This window comes from Plectropomus leopardus, chromosome 20 (genome assembly GCF_008729295.1).
Source record: "Plectropomus leopardus isolate mb chromosome 20, YSFRI_Pleo_2.0, whole genome shotgun sequence".
Taxonomy (NCBI): Eukaryota; Metazoa; Chordata; class Actinopteri; order Perciformes; family Serranidae; genus Plectropomus; species Plectropomus leopardus.
This window is the reverse complement of record NC_056482.1, coordinates 26,656,259-26,680,209: the sequence shown is the minus strand read 5'-3', so window position 1 is coordinate 26,680,209 and position 23,951 is coordinate 26,656,259. Positions and strand designations below refer to the sequence as shown.

The following is a 23,951-nucleotide window of genomic DNA, read 5'->3' as shown; positions in this document are numbered from 1 at the left end:
GGACCTCGGACGAAAAGGCGAGGAGTGAAAAGCCTGGCCGAGTTTGATGCTGACGGGAGTCGCCCCCGCAGACTAGAAGAGGCTGCGTGATGTTGTACAGTTTTGTAGCATTACGAGTGATGCCAGCCAGGGTTTGACTGTGAGGGGAGGGATAGAAGCTTAGGGAACAGATGGAGTCCAAAATACTGTTTTTTTTTTTTTTCTTTTATTGTAATCATGAATAAGCACTTGCAAAATCTACTGTTTTTTTCTTTTTCTTTTATGTTTTGTTTTTGAAAGACAAAGATTCACAGTGTATTCAATTTTCTCTTTTCTGATAAGGCAAAATTCAGGGGAATTAGTAGTGAATGTAATACAATTAGTTCCTTTTGTTTTTTTGTTTTTCTTTTTCACAGCTTCAACGCTGTGACTGAAGGTCTAGACAATGGAACATAACAGAATATCTAATAAATTTGAACAAATAAGAGAATCTATGTGCTGTTTCCTTTTCTTTGTCTGTGTGTGTGTGTTAGTTGTGTCTTTCAGGGTGAGTATTCCCATTAATGTGCTTTTAATCTGGTCACCACTCTCACTTAGCATTTATAAGTAGAAGAGGATTAGAGCCATGTGAAACAAAATCTGAAATCTGAGTTTTAACTCCACTTTTGTATATAGAGATAGCTTCAGAAAGCCACGATACATCTTGGAAATCTTTTTTTCTGATGCAAAAAGAAATAATGACAGAGAGGCATTGTTCCTGATTAGAAACTGAAATTTTGTGCTGTAAATATTCTAGGATAAAAGATGAGAAAATCCCAAAATAAAGAAAAAATGCCGAAATGGTATGATAGAAAGCAACAATAATTCATCAGATTTTATGTAATTTATTTGTGTGTGTGTGTGTGTGTGTGTGTGTGTGTGTGTGTGTGTGTTTCACGCTTGTGCATGATAGTTTGTGCTGAAGTTGATTTGGTTTCATTTTAAATGAGAAACAGAATTAAGTGATTTCAATGAATAGTAATGTTTTACTTTTTCTCTTCATCTCACATAGTGTGTTCAAGGATGAAAATTTAAAAACGTATTGATAATGTCTGTTTTGCAAGTGTGTCTTCATTTTTTTTTAAAATCCTCAGTAAAATATGAAGAAAATAAAGATTTTTCTATACCCCTCTCCTAAACCAAATATTCTAGGATAAAAGATAGGAGAATAAAGACTGCCTTAATGGTACAATAGAGAGCAACAAAAATTCTTTTGGCGTAATTTTAAATGAGAACTTGAATTAAGTGACTTTGATTAATTTAATTTTATTTTTAATTCTATGATAATTTCTGTTTTGCATGATGTGTTTTCAGAAAAAAATCATCAGTGAAATATAAAGAAAATAAGATTTTTCTATGCCCCTCTCCTAAGCCAAAATAAAAAATAAAAAAAGTCCCTCCATAGTTCTTCTAAATTATTTGACATGCTTCTGTCCTTTTGCACCCCCCCCCCCCTCCCCTCTTACAAGTATCGAACAGTCCCTAACTAACCAGTATTGTTTTTAGGTACTTCACCACTGCTTTACTCTAAGTAAAATTCTCAGGACTTTTACTTGTAATAAGTATTTTTACACTGTAGTATTTCTACTTTTTCTGAGGTGATGTGAGTACTTTTGGGTTGCGGTGGTGGACAAAAAAAGTCCTTTAATCGCTGCTCGGTGCGGCTCCCAGTGCGCATGCGCGAACATTTACCCAGCAGGTAAACTCCACCATGGCGGCGAGAGGCCATGTGCAGGACCCCAACGACAGGAGACTGAGACCCATATACGGTGAGCACTCAATGAAGAGTTAAATATCTAAGCGTGGGTGCATGTTTGGGACACGTCCTCGCGCTGTGTGGCGGTATATACGCGTTAGAGCGGCCGGTGTTTGAGTCGGAGGGCAGCGATGCGGCCCCACCAGCTCCGACCACGGACTCTGCTGCCCGCAGCGCCCAATGACAGTGCACCTTACCCGGCCTGACACCGAGCCGGCGAGGGGGGGCACGGGTGTCTGCGTGGAACCGCGTGTCCCCGTGTCACACCCGTACACACTATCGGTGGTGTTACGGCTTTAAAATGTCTGTAAACGTTTGTTGTCATTGTCAAAGTCGAGCTGCTTTTCGCTAACGGTCGCTATTTGACAGCTAGCTAGCATGCTAATGTGTCAGCTAGCCACTCAAGCCACATACCTGCTAAAACTGTGCGTACGTTTGAAATAAAAGTTTAGTATTTATGCAGAATATGTGTCACATGTTGACACGTATGTCAGCTGTCATTAATCGTTCAATATGATTTTGTAGCAGCTTTTATTTTGGTTTTGCTAGGTAAATGTTACACGGTTAGCATCCAGTTAGCATCAGGTTCATAATAGTGGTTAAGGACAATGCTTCAAGCTAAGCTAGTTAGCATGGAGCTGTCACAGCTCGGACGCGTTTGAGGGCTGATCATAACGAAAATAACGGACTTTACTTTCTGTTTTCACGTGCCAGCAATAGAGAAAGAAGTTTTCAGATCATTTATTAAAGTAAAAGTATTAAACCCACACTAGAAACAGCACATTTAAAATCAAATGTCCTATATTAAAAACCAGTTTTAAGCAAAACTATGCTACAAGTATTATGTGCTAAATGTACAAGAAGTATGAGAAGTAAAAGTATTGATTGTGCACAAAAATGTTACTTTTCAGTGTTTTTCGACTCTGTCGGATGATTTTGGATTGATATTCCTGCATTAATGTGTATGTTGCGTTTTACTGCTGTAATGCTTCTTTATATGTTGTTGGGAAGTTTAACCCTTTAGACCTTCAGCGAATTGGTGCAAAAAAAAACCAAAAAAACATGGAGAAAAAGGGCAATTAGCAGCTTGGTAAGATATGTTTAGTAGATTGAGTGTTTTTTAAAAAAAAAAATGTCTAGGGGAAAAAAAGAAAAATGGTATTGAAAAATGTCAATCGGAAAAGAGAAAGTGAAAAAACTATATTTATGATTGTCATAATTAGATATTTAAAAGTAAGAAGTAAGTATTTAAAAGTGTTAAATGATTAATCTAATTTTTAAGGACTTTTTCAAAGTCTTGTTTGCCTTGTTTCTGTATCATTTTCAGGTAATTTTCTTGTACCTTTTATTAATTTCTTGCAAATCTTTTGGGTAATTTCTTTTGTTATGCGCATTGTCTTCTTCCCATGTTTTTGAAAGAAATCAAGCCAATTTGCTTAAATTTCAAAGGATTAAACTATAGCTCACATACCTCTTAAACTGCTTTTCTGATGTATGCTATATGCTATATATCACCTGTGTTTTGTCCTGTTTTTTGTAGATTTGTTTTTCCAAAAATATAGAAAGAGGGTAATGAGCAACTTAAGAAGAAATTACCCAAAAATGCACAAGAACTTAGTTTTAAAAAAGGAAAATAAACAACAAGAAAATGAGCTAAAATAAATGAATAAATAAAAATAAAAAATGAAAAGGTAAAGCAAACAAAAAATTACATGAAAAAAAGTGTGAATAAGTAATTACCAAGTTGACTTTTTTCTTATGTTCTTTTTAACGAAATCGCATTAAATTGATGGATTCAAAGGTTTAAGTATTTGTTAATGGTCAACCAAGAACAACCAGGTTTCAAATGGTTAATCTACTGCAAAGCATCATAATTTATAAGATCATATGTTTGTGGCGTGCCCGTCCTGTGAGAACCAAGTATCTCTAAAAAGTCAGAAAACAGCCCAGTTTTACAACTTATGCAAGATGGTATTTAAAGAGTTAATTTAGCATAAAGGGTAACTTTGATGTTTCTTAAACTGGACTTAGTTCTTCCTTTTTTTTGCTTCAAAATGACTATTGAGAACAACAACTTTTGAAATTGGGCAAGAGAGCTGCAGCTGGCAACTACAAAATATGCTGCAATGTAACAGCTAGGGAACTGTTTGTCAGTTTATATCCACCAAAAGTGTTTTTGACGCTGACAGGTTCAGATTATTATCGTATTATCGTAAGTATTTTGACAACGTTATGGAAAGGATCCCTACAGAGATAAACCTTTTGTTAAAGAGTAAGATCATTTTTGTTTCACCAGAAACAACCCTGAAATCGTCATTGGCAAACCCACCAGACTCCATTTAGATAAACAATCATTTTATTATTGTAATATACACTTAATTTAAAGTTGACAGAAACAAACTAAAACTTACAAAATATGTCTTGGTTAATCTTGCAACAGTTCCACTTCACAAACTTTGGTTAGGTTGAAATTAAACCCTTAATTCACCCAGTTGAATATTAAAATAAGATGGCTCTATTCACACTAAAATTGCTGTTTATTTAAATGGAGTCTGGTGGGTTTGGTGATGGTGATTTCAGAGCTATTTCTGGTCGAACAAAAAGAGTTCAGGTTCAAAAATATCCAAGTCACTCTTCAAGAATGAGGAGAATTTTGTCAACACATAAAGGAAGATTTCATCCTCCGCTTAACTGCAAAATATGGTTTTCAGTGGTCAGGAAGGGCATGAAGCGTTATTATCTGAAAATCAACAAAAGTTAGAGGAAATGTACTAGGCCTGGGCAATAAACCGAAAATTTATCGATACCGAAATTTACGACGATAACCGACGTCATTTTGCCCATGTCGGTATATTCGGTGTTTAAAAAAAAGAAAATGAAAATTGGTTTTGGTTACGTGTAGGTAGGCTATGTTCTCATGTCCCTTTAAGACGCTGTACTACGTCGGAGACGTGACTCCGCCCCACCCAGTCTGTAACAAACAGGGAAAGAGAGGTGAGGAGATGGAGGACGGTTTGAAAGTTGCAGCGGCTGCTGTGGCGGCTGAAGTAGACGAAGTTAATGTGGTCGAGGGAGAAGGTGAGCAGCTTGTTCCAAAAAGAAATGCTTCATCAATCGTTTGGCAGTATTTTGGGTTCAGCAAGGACGATGTCGACCAAAAAAATGTGAAATGTAAACTGTGCCAAAATACTGTGGCGACAAGTCACAGTAACACATCCAACCTCTTCCACCACCTGCAGTACAACCACGTTATTCAATTCGAAGACATAAAAAAAGCGAGAAGCGAGAAGCGATCAGGACCAGCAACAAGTGCTTCCACCACCAGGCAGCAGCCTATAACCAAAGCATTTGCTTTTAGTTTACAAGGGATGCAACTTGTTTCTCTCATTATAGAGAACCTGATTACTTGACAACTTGAATGTGGCCATTTTGGAGTAAGCTCTTTGTAATATCCATATTTAGAATTTGTTTATTAGAGATTGTATTTTTAATACTTTGTGTTTGCAGGAAATTTAAGTTATCGTTTACATTTCAAGTAATCTGTGCTTATCAGCTGTTCAATAAATCTTAACAGCTAAAAGCACTTAATTTGTATTTTCTTCATTTATTTTCAGACAGTGTGGTTTTACAGTCCTTTAAAGTGGCAAAATAATTGCAATAAATAGGTCCAGGGGAGTCATACTATGAATGTAACTGCCACAGCCCCATCTATGGCCAAACTTTTTTTTTGCACAGGGGGCGCAGGGTTATCGTCCATTTAAAGTTATCGAGGTGAACTGCTCAATATATCGTGATATTGATTTGAGGCCATATCGCCCAGCCCTAAAATGTACCATTGCTCAGAAGCAGAACTTGTTAAGCTGATGTTTTATACTTTGTTATACTCTTCTGTTGGTGTTGTACTGACTGGAATTTAACCACTTTTTATGATCTAAACTGGGAATAAACAGACATAAAGGGGACGCAGTTTTGAGAAAGCATTTAGCTGCAGTTTGGTTTGAACTCTGCAGCTGAAAATAAATAAAAATGTTGGCCTGGTTTGTGTAGTTTGACTACAGACCATGAACTCATCAGCCCTGGATGAATCTAAGTGCACGCCTCCCGCATTTCTGTCGGCTTTCGTCAACTTTTGGTTCTTCCGTGGTGACTGTTTGACCAGAGAGAATAGGCATGACATAATCACAGTGTGCCGTCTGGCACAGTTAATTTTGGCCCCCAGCTGTCCTGAAGGGGCTGAACTTAGGGGACTCTCTCTCTGTGTGTGTGTGTGTGTGTGTGTGTGTGTGTGTGTGTGTGTGTGTGTGTGTGTGTGTGTGTGTTTTTTTAAACTCTTGCAGAGTTTAAAAAACAACAGTATAACAACGGATCAAATAAATGAAGACAAATTTACAGTGTAAAATCTTCTGTACAAAAGCTGCGTGATCGGATCAGCCTGCACAGAGATCAGACTGAATACGCACATTTAAAAAGAAGTGTTTTAAGATGAGATTTAAATCACCGTCATTATTGTGATGTCTCTTGTGTTTTTTCCTCAGATTACCTTGATAATGGCAACAATAAAATGGCGATACAGCAGGCAGATAAACTGCTGAAGAAACACAAGGACCTGCACTGTGCCAAGGTGGGTGACTGAAGAACATTTTTCCCCAAAACTCTCGAGATGTGTTTGTTTTCTGCTGTCACAACAAGTTTACACAGATTTAGGAAAATACAGATTTCGTCTTGTAACTTGTGCATGCAAAACAGTTGTCGCAGCTTTTACAATTGCCGCCGTCTGACCACTTTCTCTGCATATATTATTCTAGGAAGGTCAGCTGTTTAATAACACACAGTGCAGCCTCAGTTAAAATCTCTCTCTTTGCATTATGACTTACAGAAACACATTTTATTAGCCTGGTAAAAGTGCAGTTTGCTCAAGGACACTCGGACAGGGAGGAACATACGCGGTGCTGCAGGCGTCGGAGATGTGACCCGATTGCAGACTGTAATGATCCGGCCGTCCTGCTGTAATCAACACCAAAACACATACAAGGCTGCAAATTTGTAGAATTTAAAACGTCTATAATAGGAGTTAAACATGTTGAAGTTGCCCTGTTTCACCTGTAAAAGCTGAGAATAATTAATAGATTAAACTTTTGTCTGTCTGTTTTCCTTTTTCGAGAGCTTTAGTTCAAAGGTTTCCACCTCATGTGACTCTTTCAAACACAAAAATCCACTAGTGACTCCTTATGAAGAGGTCTGCATGCCTGAGAAATGAGCAGCTCACACAAAGATATTTATTATTCTTTCAAAGATTGTTTTTAGAGACCAGAAAAGGTAAAGACAGCAGAGTATCTGTGGTGTTTGGAGCAGGGGGTTTGAGGGATGAACTTGTCTGTTTTTTTAATTGACAGTGGGATTTTGAAGCAATTCATTCATGCTATCTGTACTCAACAAGTGTCAAAATTTGAATCTTGAAAAGCGTCACATTTTGAAACAGGAAATGTGTTGGAACGCTGATTTATTAAAATAAAACAGGGTCATGAAAAACACTAAAAAGTCATTGAATTTGCAAAAATCAACAGTAACTCATAAGCAACAGTCCCAAAGTTAATTTAATTATTCAGTTTTAATCCTGTTCTGATTTCATTCTTTTAAAAACAAAAAAAAAATTAAAAAGCTATTACATTGTAATAAAAAAGAACCGATAAGGAGTATCGATGGTCGTTTCAGAGTATGTATTGTGTTTAAAATTTGCCTCAGTTTCAGGGAAAAGTCATGGAAATTCATTGTAAAAATGTGTATGAACCCCGATAAAGTTTCAGATGTCACAATTTTAAAATTAAATTGTTCCATGTTGTCTGTCTGTAACTTTTGTTGCTGCCTGTCTTTGCCAGGACAGTTGTGAAAAAGGAATTTCTAATCTCAATAAGGTTTTTTTGGTCAAATAAAAGTTAAATATATGTTGTTGTTTTTTTTAAAAGAAAAAAAAGATTGTTTTTAGATTATATTACAGCCCAACTTCAGACCACTAAAACCACTCTGATAAGCTCTAAAAAGTAATAAATGTGAGGAAATCTGTCTAATCTTTCTGTGTGAGTTTAGAGGGGAAAAAAAGAAAACTATGGTAATTTATGATGCTCTAAACAATAAGGTGGCCAGTGAGGCGCACAAGACCAAATTCACACTCTGAATCTCCCTCCAGCCATAAATTTAGCTGCTAAAAATCCTGCGTGAGCTTCATTTTCTGGTGAAGTCAAACTGTTGACATGAACATCTCCTCACTCTGTTGTTTGTGTCTCTCTGTTTCATCTCTGTCTCCTCGTCTCAGGTCCTAAAGGCCATCGGCCTTCAGCGGACCGGGAAGCAGGATGAAGCGTTCACTCTGGCGCAGGAAGTGGCCACTCTGGAGCCCACTGACGACAACTCGCTACAAGCTCTGACTATTCTGTACAGGGAGATGCATCGTCGTGAGTGCATACACACACACACACACACACACACACACACGCACACACACAGAAAGGCTTCTTGCAGGAGCGGGCGTTGTTAACGTTGCTTCAGCGGTCAAAACACAAACAGCAGATCCTGAGATTTCTAGCAGGACGGAGACACAGAGTGAAGTTAATAAAATCAGAAAAATCTGTCTCTCAGAGACAGAGCTGCATGTCTCCCTGCACTCATTAAAGAAGAGATAACTGAGAAATGAGATCGTGAGCGTGGTTATAAACAGTCCTGTTTAAGGCTCTAGCTGTGAGTAAAGTGGCTGCATGTCGACTGTCGTTCCTGCTTTTTACAGCCGAGTTGGTCACCAAGCTGTACGAAGCGGCGGTGAAGAAGGTCCCTCTCAGCGAGGAGTATCACTCTCACCTCTTCATGGCGTACGCTCGTGTGGGCGAGTACAAGAAGATGCAGCAGGTGAGAAAGCTCAAGTCAACGCTCTGCTTTTAAACAGGCAAACACACGTGACTAACAGCTTCTGTGCTCCGCTGGTAAATGGGGAAAAGATGGACATGTAATCAGAATAATGAAGACGATGTTGATGACTGCGTCTCCGCTCCTTACAGGCAGGAATGGCCTTGTATAAAATCGTCCCCAAGAATCCTTATTACTTCTGGTCTGTCATGAGTCTGGTGATGCAGGTACGGACGAGCTTTTATAAATCAGACGTTCACATTTCTGAATATGTTTTAATTCATCTGAAAATAACGTGTTGTTTGGTTTTTAAGGCCATCTCAGCACAAGATGAAAAACTGGCCCAGACGATGTTCCTGCCTCTGGCTGAACGCATGGTGGAGAAAATGGTGAAGGAGGAGAAGATTGAAGCAGAAGCAGAGGTGAGAAAAGCGTCTGCATGGAGTGAAGGACTATTTGAGCTTAAAGGAATAATTCACCCAAAAACGACATACGTTTTACAGAGCACTCACTCGCTTTGGTACCAGCTGACAACACTGCATTCAGCAGGGGGAGCCAACATTTTTAAGACACAAAATCACAATAATATTTAATAATAAAGAAATAAACAATAAAAATAAATATAAACATAGATCAATAAGTAAATACATAAAACAATAATAATCACCATCACTATAATGATTAAATAAGAAACAAATATATGAAAAGTAGATAAAAAAAAAATCCCTTCACTGGAAGTTATGCAGAAAATGCTTAGTTTAACAAAAAATATTTTTTTAGATTTACGTATATGAACCCACAAACGGATACAATACAGACGTTCCTGCACTTGAATTTTTAGAAAGAATTCTCCTGCAGACTGCTGTTAAAGCGGTGCACTCTCCATTCAAGAAAAATATTTGACATTATGAAAACAAATATATCCTCAAATACAACACAATCTCCTCTTTTTAAAGACTAATTTCCAGAACAAAATATTGTCTTTAATTTTTTCACAGATACAGATCATTTTTCCAGAGTTGCTCACACTATTTACAGTTGTTTCTGTGTTTTTTGTGTGTGACTGTAGGTGCAGCTGTATTTTATGATCCTGGAGCGATTGGGAAAATGTGTAGAGGCTCTCGAAGTGATCAGGGGCCCACTGGGGGGTAAGTGTTTGTGTGTCTGTACTTGGCAAGCCTGGACGATTGTTTTTTTTAATTTATTTTATTTTTTATTTGTAAAGACAGTGCACATTAATCACCATCTCTGTAAATGTGTCTGTGTTAGCCGGCCTGCTGATTTTCAGCCGCAGTCCTTCTGGCAAGACGTCTTGAAATCAATGAAGTTGCATTTTAATATATAGAAACCAAGAACAGTATTGCACATTAATTTCTTAGTTCAATCATACACAAAGCATGCAGAACAACAGAAAGCAGGAAAATGGATGCAGCAAAACTGTTAGTAACCACATTTTGTAAATAACAATAAGATATGGATAAAGCACAGCATAAATGTGGCGCAGAGGATATTTAGTCTCCATTTACTCACTTACTTTTATGTTATTTTATTTGTATGTTCATATTTTTAATGTTAATAGACACCCCCGTCCCATTCAATTGAATTAATTTCTATTTTAGTGAGAAAGGCTGGAGCGCTCCTGCTAGTCGGCCTTTATAAAAGACGTTCTGGCTGCATTCTTCAGAAACAGAAAGGCAACTGAGAGACAGTCGTTGATTTTTTTTTTTTTTTTAAATCTTTCAGAATAAATCTTTGATGTTTTGTATGATTTTGAAAATATGTATTCTATTCTGATTTTATTTTATTTTTACATGCAGGTTTTATTTTGTCTTCTATGTGTTTTGATGTGAAGCACTTGCCGCATTTAATTTCTTTCTTGTGAAGCACGTTGGGCTGCATTTCTTGTATGAACCATGCTATACAAATAAAGTTTATCATTATTATTATTATTATTATTATTATTATTATTATTATTATTATTATTATTATTATTATTATTATTATTATTCAGCCTCAGTCTGCTGTGATTCGCGGGTGCAGCATAAACAGTCAAAGATATTTTTACTGTTTTTACTACTTTGAAGTTAAATGGTTATAATACATATAAAACACAAATCATTCATCATTCATTTACCCCTTGCCTTTTTTAAATTATTATTGTTTGGTGATGCAGGCAAAATAAATTAAGGACCTTACAAAGACGATACTATGTGGGGTAAAATGACAATGGCACATTGGCCTCATATTTTTGCATCTTCCTCCTCTGCAGAGAAGCTGACCAGCGAGCTGCAGAGCAGAGAAAACAAGTGTATGATGCTCTACCAGAGACTACAGCGCTGGCCCGAATGTAACTCGCTGGCGCACAAACTGCTGCTTAAAAAGTGAGTATCAGCTCTTTAAGAGGACGCCTCTGTGAACACGAGACGAAAAACCGATTTTAATATCAGTTACAATACATACACATACATATCTTGATTAAGTGAAACATAGCTGTCATGATTTGATAAGAATTAAAAGAAACTGAGATTAATGTCAGCTATTCATTTTTATATTTTTGAATAAGGTTTATAAGAATTCATATTTTTATTAGGATAAATATTTTTGTAATTCATTTATATCTTGTAAGATAAAGATTATTGGTAGTTAAGGTAAATTATTAGAATAGGTCTAGAGAATTAATTATTGTATAGCTTTATATTGATGTGGAGGCTAAATAATTGACTATTATTAATTTATGAATAAGGGGATTGAATAAGTTGGTACTTAAGTAATTAAATCATGATGTGTTTACATTTTTCACGTCCTTTTTTGTAATATATTTTTATGTCTGTTCACTACTACTTTATGATTGTCTTTATTTTGTACATTTTTTTCACATATTCGGAATAAACTAATACTACGAGTATTACTACAACTTAGTGTTTTTGTGTTTGTAGTCCTGATGATTGGCAGTTTTATCCCTCCTACTTTGACTCTCTCTTCCACCTGATGGATCAGTCGTGGAGTCCGCCAGAAGAAGGAGAGCAGTGAGTATTTATATTTGTGTGTTTGTGTGTTAGAGTCTGACCCGTTAAGGATTTAAAAGGCAGATTTAGATATATGATGGTTTAAAAAGTAAATAAATAAAATAATAATAATGAAAAATTCCTAAGATAAAAATACACAAGTTATTCTAAAAAAAAAAAAAACAAAAAACATGAGAGCAGCATGATAGTTTGTCTAAAAACAGATGATTGTCATGTCGTCCATCACTGATGTGTGTGTCTCCAGCTGTTCGGAGGGTTCGGTTCATCACACTGTGGCCGAGGTGGTGAGGTTTGTGGAGGAGAGGATCAAAGGGGAGGACGGCAAAGACTCCCGCTCGCTCAGAGGACCTTATTTAGCTCGTCTTGAATTAATGCACAGACTGAGAGAACGGGGCTGTCCTGAGGAAAGCCTGTTAGGTAAAACACATCAACTTTTGATGTTTTTTTTCTTGAGTTTCATCCTCTGCCAGCTGCTTTTTGTGTGTGACTTTCTGCGTCTCTGATCAGGTGAGCCTTTAGAGCTAATGGTGCAGTTCTTTGGGAAGTTTGGAGACAAACCCTGCTGCATCACCGACCTAAAAATATACCTCCATCTGCTCTCTCCGGAGCAGCATGTGCAGGTGAGTTACAGCAGAAGTGTTGAATTAAACGTTTCTGAAATGAAGGTTTGTGGCTGTGAAACACATTTTTCTCTCTTTTTTAAAAAAACTGTTTTAGTTTATTAACCGTCTGAGTGAAGCGGTCCCGCTGGGGGAGCAGGGAGAGGAGGGATTCGCTTTCCCAGAGGACACCAAAGCGCTGCAGAGGCATTTGTGTGTGTGTCAGCTGAGTCGAGCGCTCGGGCTGCATCACGCTCTCGACGTGGACGGGAAGCTGCGGCTCATCACGGAGCTCAAAGCTCACTATCGGCACGGACTCAAGTTTGGTGAGAACGTCACTTTTTTTCTGTCTTGATGGATGCTCTGTACCATAAAAATAAAGATAAAAAAAGAGAAGCTCGAGACACCGCAGCTATACTGTTCATAATCTCTAATCCTGATTTTACATATATAATAATAAAATATGTAATATAACACAAGTTTATTTTTGACTTTAAGGTGTAAAATTGGATTACCAGAATCATATTTTAGCATGACTGGTTATGTATTAACCTTTAGTAAGAGTACTGACAAATGTTTTCAGTCAAACAAATATGAAAAGTTGACATTGAAGGCTGTTTCCTTATTTAAATCAGCATTTTGCCTGTTTTACAGAAATGTTATAATAAAGGCAAAGTTCCTGTAAAACTGTTTTCTGTGAAGGTTTAGTGAAACACTAAAGGATTTGAGAAGTTTGACTTGTTTATTTACATGTAAAAATGTTTTTTCAGGAAAAGTTTCAGCTTCCTCAGAGTCGGTACAAACAGTTTGTCCTGCTGATGTTTTCGTGTTAAAAGTTTCTGACGTGTTGACTTCTGTGTCTCACAGGGAAAAACGCTCTGAAGACGGAGCTGCAGTTCTCTGATATGTATTGTCTCATGGCAGCTCATGTATACATCGACTTATGGACGGACACCGGTGAGGTTTTCTTTCCTTCAGATCTTCTCCGTGTCTGCTGGCGCTGTTTTTAAACGTGTTGCACTGTGTCTTCGCTGCAGGGGATGAGAACATGGTGTGGCAGTGTTTGGGCGTCCTCCAGGAGGGTCTGTCTCTCAGTCCCTCCAACGCCCAGTTCAAGCTGCTGCTGCTGCTCGTCTACTGTCACCTGGGAGCCTTCGAGCCTGTGGTGGACCTTTACTCCAGCCTGGACGCCAAGCACGTACAGCACGACACCATAGGGTCAGTACAAATACACAGCCACCCTTTTAACCCCATCTGTGCCTGTATGTGTCAAATGTCTCAGGAAACGCTCAGAGACACATTAGCAAGCCTGCCTGCATGAGCGCCGTCTCGGCTTCTTGTCAGCTGCGGCATTTTTAGAGAAATGTTGGCTCGCTGTTTTTTTTTTTTTTTATAAATAAATTGTACATTTTCTAGAATATAGTCTGTTTGGAGTTTGTTACAGCAATCCTGGTCCGAGATTAATCCTTAAACGTAACCGTTTCCCTGTTTGACATTGTTGTCATGGCAACATTGACAGCTGGTGAGCGTTTGAAATTAGGTCATCATGTCAGAGTTTGAGGGTCGGCTAACAGGCTCGCTTCATTTCATTCAAAATAATCACCTTGGTTAACGGCTTTCGGGTGTTCTGTTTCAATGTCAAAATAAAAGCCCTCTGACAACGTCGCTGTCGACAGAATCCCATCAGTTGTTGTAATTTTGTCGAGGTTGCTGTCACGCACTGCTCACGCATGCAGTGTGTTTTTCGAACATTAGCAGGAAGACTTTTGCAAAACAGATATTTTGATGAGCTATTATATTTTTCCTGACAACGGCAGTCTGGAGTACTACATCGTAAAGAAATTTGACAAAAATGCCATCACTTCAAGGCCTTAAACTAGAACCAAAATTGTGTGACAACAGGATTGTTTTTCACGAGCAAAGACTAGTTTCTTACTCTGATGTTCGTGAATAGTAACACTGTTCTTGGCTCGTATTTATTGGTGATTTGAGTGGAAAAAAAATCTTTTTTCTTTTTGAATTTTCAGGTTTCTGTTAACGCGTTTTGCTGAGTCATTGGGTCAGTTTGCTGCAGCCTCCCAGTCCTGTAATTTCTCCCTCAGGTTTTTCCACTCTAACCAGAAAGATGTAAGTCCATCCCACCTTTCTGATTAAATTTTGTAACGAAGAACCCGGCTTCAGTTCGTTCTTTAATGCACGTCTCCTCTCTTCCCTCAGACCTCAGAGTATATCATCCAGGCGTATAAGTACGGAGCGTTTGAGAAAATCCCCGAGTTCATCGCTCTCAGAAACAGGTTGAACCAATCGCTGCACTTTGCTCAGGTCCGCACTGAGAGGATGCTGCTGGACCTGTTCCTCGAGGCCGACATGTGAGAACATCATCACAACATTAACCACTAAAGCAAAGAAAGTGTGGAGCTCTTCATGTAGATTTTTGTTTTTAAATTTCTCTTCCAGTGTGTTGAGTCTGGAGGAGAGTGTGAAGGCCATGTCTTTGTCTCCTGAGGAGGACGACATACCCTGGGACAATATGAGGGACAACAGAGACCTCACTGTTTTTACCAGCTGGGACCCTAAAGAGAGGTACTCTGTCGTTATATTTCATGAAATTTGTCAGAAACGAGACGCATGTCATCAATAACAAGGTCCGAGGTTAGAAGAAAATAGATTTTTTACCTGTTAATGCTGGACTGAACCTCCATGATAGCAGAAAAATACAGACTATAGTGGTGCTGACGAGTACTTTCTCTTTTTCCTTAATAAATATGGTTTTACTTTCGGAAACGAAAGGGGAAACAATACATAAAACACAACATCAGCCGCAATAATCACTGTCGGTGTCCATCACAACCTCCAACAACAACGAGATAACGGCAAGAAAATAAATAAACAAACAGAAACAGCAGACAAATACCAACAAAAGATTGTAATAGTAATTTTTTATGTCCATTCATCCATCTCTCAAGTTTACGATTAGTTTTTTTTTTCTTCGAGTAAAAAAATGTAATACATGCTTTTTTTATTTTGAAATATTTCCTATTTTTTTTCTTTTTTTTTTGTGGATATTAAAATTTTATTTTGTCAAAAAAAAAAAAAAAACGAGAAACATTGCCAGGCATTATGGGCGTTATGACAGTCATCAAATCTAGATAACAGACGTACCATGTTCTAGGTATTAAATAAGACGCCCAAATACAGCACTTTATAATTCACAGAAAATATACTTTGATTATGAAAACAAAGCAAAATGGAGGTAAGTCACATTTTAAACAATGAAGATGAGCGAGGCGAGCCAGCAAACACATCCATTATTCCAAAAATATGTATTTAGCTCATCTGTGGATGTGTACGTCATTTCTCTGTCTTAGTGGGAAAGTGTTTTTTGCTGGTTCTGTATATATTTTGACGAGGCCTCTGTCACTTCCTGTTATTCCTTCGGGCAGGTCGCCTAAATGACTGCGTGTCAGTGAGATCTGCAGACCAACGAGCTGCTGCATTTTTAATTTAGTTTTAATCCCATTTTCTTTGTGGAACAAAGGTCATTAAATCATTTTCGCCATAGTTTTCGTTGGTAAATTCAGCCCGTGTTCCTCTTCCTCCCGCAGACAGTTAACCGACGAGCACCGGCGCCGCTCTCTGGAGGAGGAGTCCGTGTGGCTGAGGATACGCTCTCTAACACTCCGCCTCCTCACCTCTCTGGCCGCTCTGGGACACACGCCATCGCAGCAAAACTCCGAGGTGACCAACGAGAACGGAGTCGGAGACAAAACCTCGATCCTCAGCAGCCTGCTCTCGCAGCTCAACCAGACTCTGCAGACGGCCGCTCAGATAGCAGAGAAACGCGTACAGGTGCGTTACTAAAGTTTGAGTTTGTTAAAGGTTTGACCTGTTTTTTTGTTTTCTTATGAAGTTTATACAGTTCGGCAAACTCAGGACACACAATAATGGTACAATATGTATTCAGTGAGGAATATTTTAGTTGCAAATGCCATTTTTGTTTTGCATTAATTAACTAGTGCTTATTTAAAAAAAGAAAAATAATATGTCAGCAGGTAAGTCATGATATAAACACTAATTTATTTCACTGGAAACAAATTTAAAATGTCAATAAAATAAAAAAATTAACATTTCTGACATCAGAATAAGCTGCTGAGTGAAGTTTAGAAAGAACACAGAGATAAAGCTTCATGTATTCATGACATATTTTAAAAAGATTGATCTCAAATCAATCTTTTGAATCAGACTGAATTTGTTTAATTTATCGTTTTAACCCTACACTATTTTAAGCATCTTAGAAAAACTGTGCCGTGCCTCATGCACACACGACACACAGCCGGCTCTGCACTCCACAGTCCACTTTTCTAGTTTCTAATAAAAAATCTCTGCATAATCACAGTTTTGTTGTGAAATCTTTGCAGTATGTTTGAGTGACGTAATGTTTCAGAGTTTGCAGGATTATTGCTGTAATGATATTTTTTTGTTGCACTGCAGTATCCATTCCTGGGCCCCCCCTCCACCCGCCTGGCCTCGGCTCTGTCCAGTGGGAGCTGTCAGTGCCAGGCTGCAGCCCTCCAGCTGTCTGTGCACCTACAGGAGCTGGAGACGGTCGGACTCGGTAAGAGGAGATGTCACTTTTAACCCTTTAGGGCCCGCTTTGATACTGCACACACTGGTATCCCTCCGTGCACAAAGATATGATTTTCAAAATCAAGCTTTTAAAAAATGCCATGAATTTATATTATTTTCTTCTTTCTTTGGGTTATTTTTTTTCACCAACATCAGTCCTAATCAATAATATCAAATACTCCATTTATTTTTAGAATTTTAACCCTTTGAATGCCAGTTGTTTGTTTTTTTTCCTGATGCCACTGTGTTTTTAAATAAAAAAATAAAAAAAACACACACAACAATGAAAAAAACATAGATTTTTTTTTTTTTAATTATCACAGCCTGGGATTTTTTTTCCTATATTATTATTTTTTTGCAGTGTCAAATGCTGTACATGTACTAGTACCAATTGCATACAAAATGCACTATAAAAAGGCTATAAAAATATACATTCATAATATTTTCTACTGTCATTTAGTTTATCTGTTTAACCAACATCAGTCCTAATCATAAATTTCAAATATTCATTATTTTTTCAGAATTTTAACCCTTTCAATGCCAGGTTTATGTCATGATGCCACTATGTCTTGAGATTTAAACAACAAAAAAATACTTTTTTTTTTTTTTTTTTTTTTTTTTTTCGATATATCACAGTCTGGGATCCGTCAGTGATCAGCAGCTACATTGACTGTGACAGGTCACCTAGTGGAAATAGCATGTATTTCCTCCATATGCCAAATATGGTCAAAATGACCTCATCAGGTGGAAAATAGTCAAAATGACAAATTCAGAGTCAAAAGCCCAGAATGACACCCAGAAATAATACAAGTCCTGTTTTTCTGCTCTGATGGCTGTGGGATCAAAAATGTCAGTTTGAATGGGTTTCAATGGAGCATTTTTGGACCTGAACAGTCTGAATGTAACTATTTAGTTTCCACAGTGTATTTTAGACTTATTGTAGGAGCTGAGCTGCAAATTCACTGATTACACTCAGATACACAATCTGGACTACATTTAGGACACATGCATCAACACACACACAATTATCAAAACATGAAGAATGAAAATTAAAATGTCCATAACGTTTAAATGAAGCAAATCTGTAATGTTGCCTCTTGGGTTTGTACTGAACACTTTTTTCTTTGTTTTTATTGTGTTAGATGAGTCGTCAGAGCTTCAAACTCAGATCTGTAACGGTTTCAAATCATTAGTAGTTCAGCTTCAAGGTGAGTAAACAGCAGGATTTGTAAAATAAATTAAACTGCAGAAGTTTATTCTGTTTGTTCTGCTTCATATTTTCCTTCTTTCTTTGCACAGAAATTCTGAATAAATGCAAAGGAGATTTATTGGAAATGAAAGACAGCAAATTAAAAACCCGGCCCTCCTTATTAGAAAACCTAGTTTTCTTTGTTGAGGTGAGACATCTTTTGCATTTTTCACGTGATTTTCCGCCTTCACTGGATCTGATGTGTTGATGGTTTTTACGTTTTTATAATGTTATTCTGCACAGACGGTGTGCATAGTCTTTTGGATGGCTAGTCACTGTGCCAAGATCCTCCGACCACTCAAGACAAGTCTACAGAAGAAGAAGAAGAAGAAAAAGGATGCAAACACAGCTCTGGTACAACATTTAACCCTTTGTTATACCTCCATGCATGTGTGACTTCGTCTGGTAGAAATGCAGTATTTCAGAGTTCACCTGATGTGTGTGTGTGTGTGTGTGTATGTGTGTGTGTGTTGCAGCCAGCGGTGGTGTGTGGCTTCCAGGAGCTGACGGGGAGCTTGCAGGACGTGCTTACCCAGGCTCTGGAGTATATAAAGGGGCAGGAAACTGGCATGACCGCCCTTAAACTGGCCAGTGTAAGCTTGGAAGGACACACACAGGTGAGTGTGCAGAAGACGCACCACACCGCTAATCTGCAGTGTCACGCTAAAGACGGTTTCCACTACATCGTACCGGCTCGGCTCTACTCTACTCACCTTTGGTATCGCGTGCATTTCTGGCTGTCTTTTTCCATTTGAAGATAATAATGCCTCAGTGTAGCTGGTTGTCATAGTGACGCAGTGCTAAACTGCCGTGATGTAAGTTTCAACGTGACACACACATACGCACAGGCTTTTGGGGGAGCCCCATTTTCCGGTGCTGCTAAAACATGTCACGTTCATAAAGTGTGCAGCAGCACGCGGTCAGTAACAGAGGTACTGCGATAAAAATTGTACTAATACCCACCAGGAACATTTCCTCTCTGTCCCTTCTGTCGGATGATGAGTTCAGGTGACTACGCAAACGTAGGAATCTGAGCGTTAGATTAGATGCCCGAGCCACCTCATCTGGCTCCTCTCAACGCAGAGGAGCAGCGGCTCTCCTCCGAGCTCCTCCCGGATGACCGAGCTTCTCACCCTATCTCTGAGGGGGAGCCCGGCCACCCTACGGAGGAAGCTCATTTCAGCCGCTTGTACCCGCGATCTTGTTCTTTCGGTCACTACCCAAAGCTCGTGACCACAGGTGAGGGTCGGAACGAGGACCGACCGGTAAATCTAGAGCTTTGCCTTCCGGCTCAGCTCCCTCTTCACCACGACAGACCGGTGCAGAGTCCACGTTACTGCAGACGCTGCACCGATCCGCCTGCCGATCTCCCGCTCCATCCTTCCCTCACTCGTGAGCAAGACCCCGAGGTACTTAAACTCCTCCACTTGGGGCAGGACTTCATCCCCGATCCGAAGGGGGCACTCCACCCTTTTCTGCCTGAGAACCATGGCCTCGGATTCGGAGGTGCTGATTCTCATCCCGGCCGCTTCACACCTGAAAACCCTGAACAGCACACTGTCTATATTAATGTATGTTCTGTACCATTTAGTGCTGTCCAGAAAAATAAAGAATTTCCAAAAAAAAAAAAAAAACGCACTCGCTGGATTCGCTCATCGGCCATCAAGGTGAGGAACGTTTGCACCTCCTCGAGTGACCACGGCGTGATCTTTCTGGTTTCCATTTTGGGAAAGTAAAAAAAAAAAGATCTCTTAAATTGTGTTGTTATATTTTATAGAACGGGCTCTGAGATTCCCTCTTTGTTTCTCGTGTTTCAGGACGAGGCGTCGTTTACGAAGGCTGCTATGGACAAGGTGCAGAGCAGTTACCTGCGCTCACTACAGGAGGTGGGAGACCTGCTCAAGAAGAGAGCAGAAACTATAAAGAACCTCAAGATCTGAACACCATCACACACCCCAAATAATGATGACTGTACCCCTCCACCACCATCAGCCCCTCTACGCCCCGTCTGTCTGCCCACCAGCTAACCTCCGAGTCCCACGACCTGCCCGACCTCCTCCCTCCCCTCCGTATCTCTCCAGTCAGCGTTTGTGAACTCTCAATCTGGATTTTTCTTTTCTTTTCTTTCACCTCATCACACACACACTCACACACACACACACACCTGGAACATTTGCAACTCTTATAGCACACGAGCTTGTAAGTAAACTCATGAATTTATACAGCAAGTTATAAGTGAAAATGAGGAAAAAAACCAGACATGCTCCTTTAAGGAAAAAAAATAGAGCAAATTAGGAAAAATGAATACGCAGTTTTAGATAAACTAATCTAATAAATTATTGTACATAGTAAAGAGCAACTACCACAACTCTCAAATGAGAATATAAGACACAATAAACCACTATTCTGTTTGTCAGTTTCCTCTTTTTATTTCTCACTTTGTTTTTTTCTGGTGAGAACAATCACACACACACACACACTGGGACTGTTAACACTAAAGAGGAAATTTATTTCAATGTGCTGCTTTTACAGCTGTTTCTCTCCGTCAAGAGCAAGTAGGCACAATTTTTCATTGAACTGAAGCTCTCTATGGAAATATGGACACCATGCTACCTGCAGACTGAAGCTCCTCCATTCATTTTTTTGTCATGCTCTTTTCTTCTTTTTTTCTTTGCTTTGTGTATCTTTTGTGTCGCTTTGAAAGTGGAACCACCTCCTGTAGTTGCAGTATTATAAAGAGCAGTGGTGGGATGAGTTAACTTTTTTTTTATCTGAATTGTCTGCCACTATTCTTTCTTTCTTTTCTTTTTTTAATACCAGTAGAAGTGGTGCTTGCAAACATGTCTTTTGTGGAATTGGGTTTCAAAAATCAAGATCCTTAAAGACTGGAAAGGTTGTTATTTAAGCAGTCATCCTAATAATACGGGTAACTTCTGTGTTTTTCAACCTGGATTTTCGAATGTTTTTGTGTCTATGCGACTTAAGTAAGATAACTTTGAAATTAGTTCAGTATTAAGTGAGACAGCTGCAAAAAAAACAGGCTGCAAACAACTGTTTTTGCCACTGACAGGATCAGACTGTTGTTGTATGTGACAACTTTTTAAAGAAAACAGACCCAAAATTACTTTTCCAAACCCACCCTATTTAATGGTGCTTGTTCTCTCACTGACAGGATCATATTGTTATAAGTATCTGACAACATTATGGAAAGGATCCCTACATAGACAGAATTTTGTGTTTGGCAAAAAGTGGCCCTCGAATCTCTATTGCCAGCTTTGCTTAACATCACTCATAAAGTGCTTGTTTTTGCCACTGACAGGCCCAGATTGTTGTTTTACGTGTCTGAAAATATTAGAGTAGATCCCTACAGAGAAAGACATTTTTGTTTAAGAGTAAGATCTTTTTTGTGAGCAAGAAACAGCCATGAAATCGCCATTACCAAACCCACAAGACTCTGTTTAAATAGTGCTTTTTTTTGCCACTGACAGGCTCAGATTGTTATTCAAAGTGGAAATGATCCCTACAGAGATAGACTTTTTTGATAATGAGACAAATCCTGTTTGTGTTATCAGGAATGGCACCAAAATCACCAAACACATCAGACCTCATTTAAATAGTATTTGCTTTTGCCACTGACAGGCTCAGATTATTCCAAATGTCTGACATTGTAAAGAGGATCCCTACAGAGATAGGCCTGTAAAGATTAAGATCCTTTTTTTTGTTTGTTTAACCAGAACCAGACCCAAAATCACCATCACCAAACCCACCAGACCTCATCTAATTAGTGCTTTTTTGCCACTGACAGGCTCAGACTTTTAGGTGTCTGACATTATGGATCAGACTTCATTTAACAGTAATTTTAGCGTGTGTAGAGCCTTTTCATATCTAACTTTGTGAATCAAGAGTTAATTTCAATAAAACCACATTTGGTGATTGTTGGAACAGTGAAAAGACAACCTAAGACAGCATTTGTGAGTTTTATTTTGTTTCTGTCGACTTTTAGTGAAGTTTGTTTATGATGATAAAATTAATGTTTTAGGGGCTCTTTCAAGTTAAACAAAAAGGGACTTTCTCTTTAAAAAGTTCCATCTCTGTAATTATCCTTCCTGTAATGTCGTCAGATACTTTGAATAACACTGAGTCTGTCAGTGGCAAAAACAAACACTTTTAGTTGTTGGAAATGGCAAATGCCCTGCAGCCTGTTTTTATATACTATATTCAATTTTTAAATGCTGGACATGTTATTTTTAAACTGTCACTTTGACACAAAAACATGATAAAACAGGGTCTAGGTTTAAAAATACAGAGTAACTCTTAAATATTTACCAAAACCACAATATATCACTGCATGCATGAAAAGTCTTGCAAAATGAACCAGTATGGCAAGTAAAATCATGATAACTTTTCATGGATATCAATATTTGTAGTAACAAAATTACAAATACATGTGCAGAACTTAATATAATTTGTAAAGATGCACGTTTTGGCAGTTTTCTAGTCCAGTCCAGACCAGATCTCTGAGAGGATTTTGTCAATTTGGACCCAGATCTGATGGTACAGACGGTAATTTTCAGCCAAATCAGTAGAATATTTATATCCTGGAATTTTCTTCTGTCATAAACAGCTCGAACCCACAGAGGTGTGTTACGCAGACAAACATTGGACCTAATTGTAAATAAAAAAGGGTTGAGGCAGCCTTTTCAGAGTACGGCGTGAATGGACATAGTGTGTTTTTAAAATCCGCTGCAGTAGATATCATGAGATTTGTCCTGTGTTGATGTTTTTGTTATTCCCGTTGACCCAGCGCCACCTTCCTCCTCCTCCCTGAAAAAGTCTCGTGAACCGAAACAATTTCATCAGCTTCAGCATCTTCTCAGAAAAATGAGCATCTTCTACTATGATAAATAACTAATGAGAATAAAAGCAGATATAGTTTACAAATATCACCCACAAGCACTGATAAACTGCAGGTAGTGCGCAGTTTTATTTTTATTTTTATTTTTATGAAGAATTTGGCAGAGCAATGTGAAAATGTGAGTAAATGGTGACTCCTCTCCCTCCTGTTAGTCTTGTATCTGCTTACAATCACATCTGCTAATCAATGCCTTTTCTTTTTGTTTGTTTTTTAACACTCGAGCCCCACCTGTCTGAATGATCCGCGGACGCAGAGAAGATGTTTGTGATCTGGCGACACGTTGCTGTTGTTGTGGTTGTTGTTGAGGTTCAGGATTAATGGTTGACAATCTGGAGTGTCATCTCACCACCCTCTTTTGTTAGAAAAATGGAAAACAGAAACACTGGAATGTCAAAGCTTTTTTTAAATAAAAAAAAAGTAAATGTGAGAATTTGGTTGTGCAGCGTCTTCACGTCTTTATTTTTATTTAAGAGCTGTAAAGCTGAAATGAGCGGAAATGTATTCATTTATTAAGCACTATTTTGATAATTGATAAATAGCTTCAATCGTTATTGACAATGTGAGGATATGTTATTCTGTCTCATTTTACATGTTTGAACCAAAGTGCACATTTTGGAGAGACAGCAAGCTCAATTTGCGGCAGCGGCACCTAACTGTGGCACCTCGGGTGGCACCCCCAGATGCCGCAGCCTAGGTGCCGCTAGCAGTCGCAGCAGATGCCACTGGTTGCCGAGACGTGCCGGGAGGTGCCAGGAGGTGCCAGTGCTTGTGCCACTGCTTGCCAGGAGGTGCCGGGAGGTGCCAGTGCTTGTGCCGCGGTTTGGCGGAGGTGCCGGGAGGTGCCACTGCTTGCCATTCACAGGCTGCG

General features: G+C 38.7%; 1 protein-coding gene across 1 annotated transcript; it reads left to right on the top strand.

The window, feature by feature from the left end:
• The first annotated feature begins 1,709 nt into the window (after positions 1–1,709).
• naa25 (N-alpha-acetyltransferase 25, NatB auxiliary subunit) lies at positions 1,710–22,166 on the top strand. Its single transcript, XM_042509205.1, has 24 exons — positions 1,710–1,787; positions 6,310–6,395; positions 8,085–8,223; positions 8,553–8,671; positions 8,821–8,895; positions 8,983–9,090; positions 9,738–9,816; positions 10,938–11,049; positions 11,605–11,694; positions 11,939–12,111; positions 12,202–12,314; positions 12,412–12,619; positions 13,161–13,250; positions 13,331–13,511; positions 14,321–14,420; positions 14,511–14,662; positions 14,751–14,876; positions 15,899–16,142; positions 16,785–16,908; positions 18,062–18,127; positions 18,219–18,316; positions 18,412–18,522; positions 18,645–18,785; positions 19,986–22,166. The coding sequence occupies exons 1-24, from the start codon at positions 1,730–1,732 to the stop codon at positions 20,106–20,108; spliced, it is 2,916 nt and encodes a 971-aa protein (XP_042365139.1). The 5' UTR covers positions 1,710–1,729; the 3' UTR covers positions 20,109–22,166.
• Positions 22,167–23,951: the final 1,785 nt, after the last annotated feature.

Bases quoted from the DNA above. Each gene is read 5' to 3' on its own strand.
- naa25 (XM_042509205.1), top strand. From the start codon at position 1,730: ATGGCGGCGAGAGGCCATGTGCAGGACCCCAACGACAGGAGACTGAGA. The intron at 8,896-8,982 runs GTACGGACGAGC...TTGGTTTTTAAG, and splicing joins TCATGAGTCTGGTGATGCAG to GCCATCTCAGCACAAGATGA. The intron at 11,050-11,604 runs GTGAGTATCAGC...TTGTGTTTGTAG, and splicing joins CACAAACTGCTGCTTAAAAA to TCCTGATGATTGGCAGTTTT.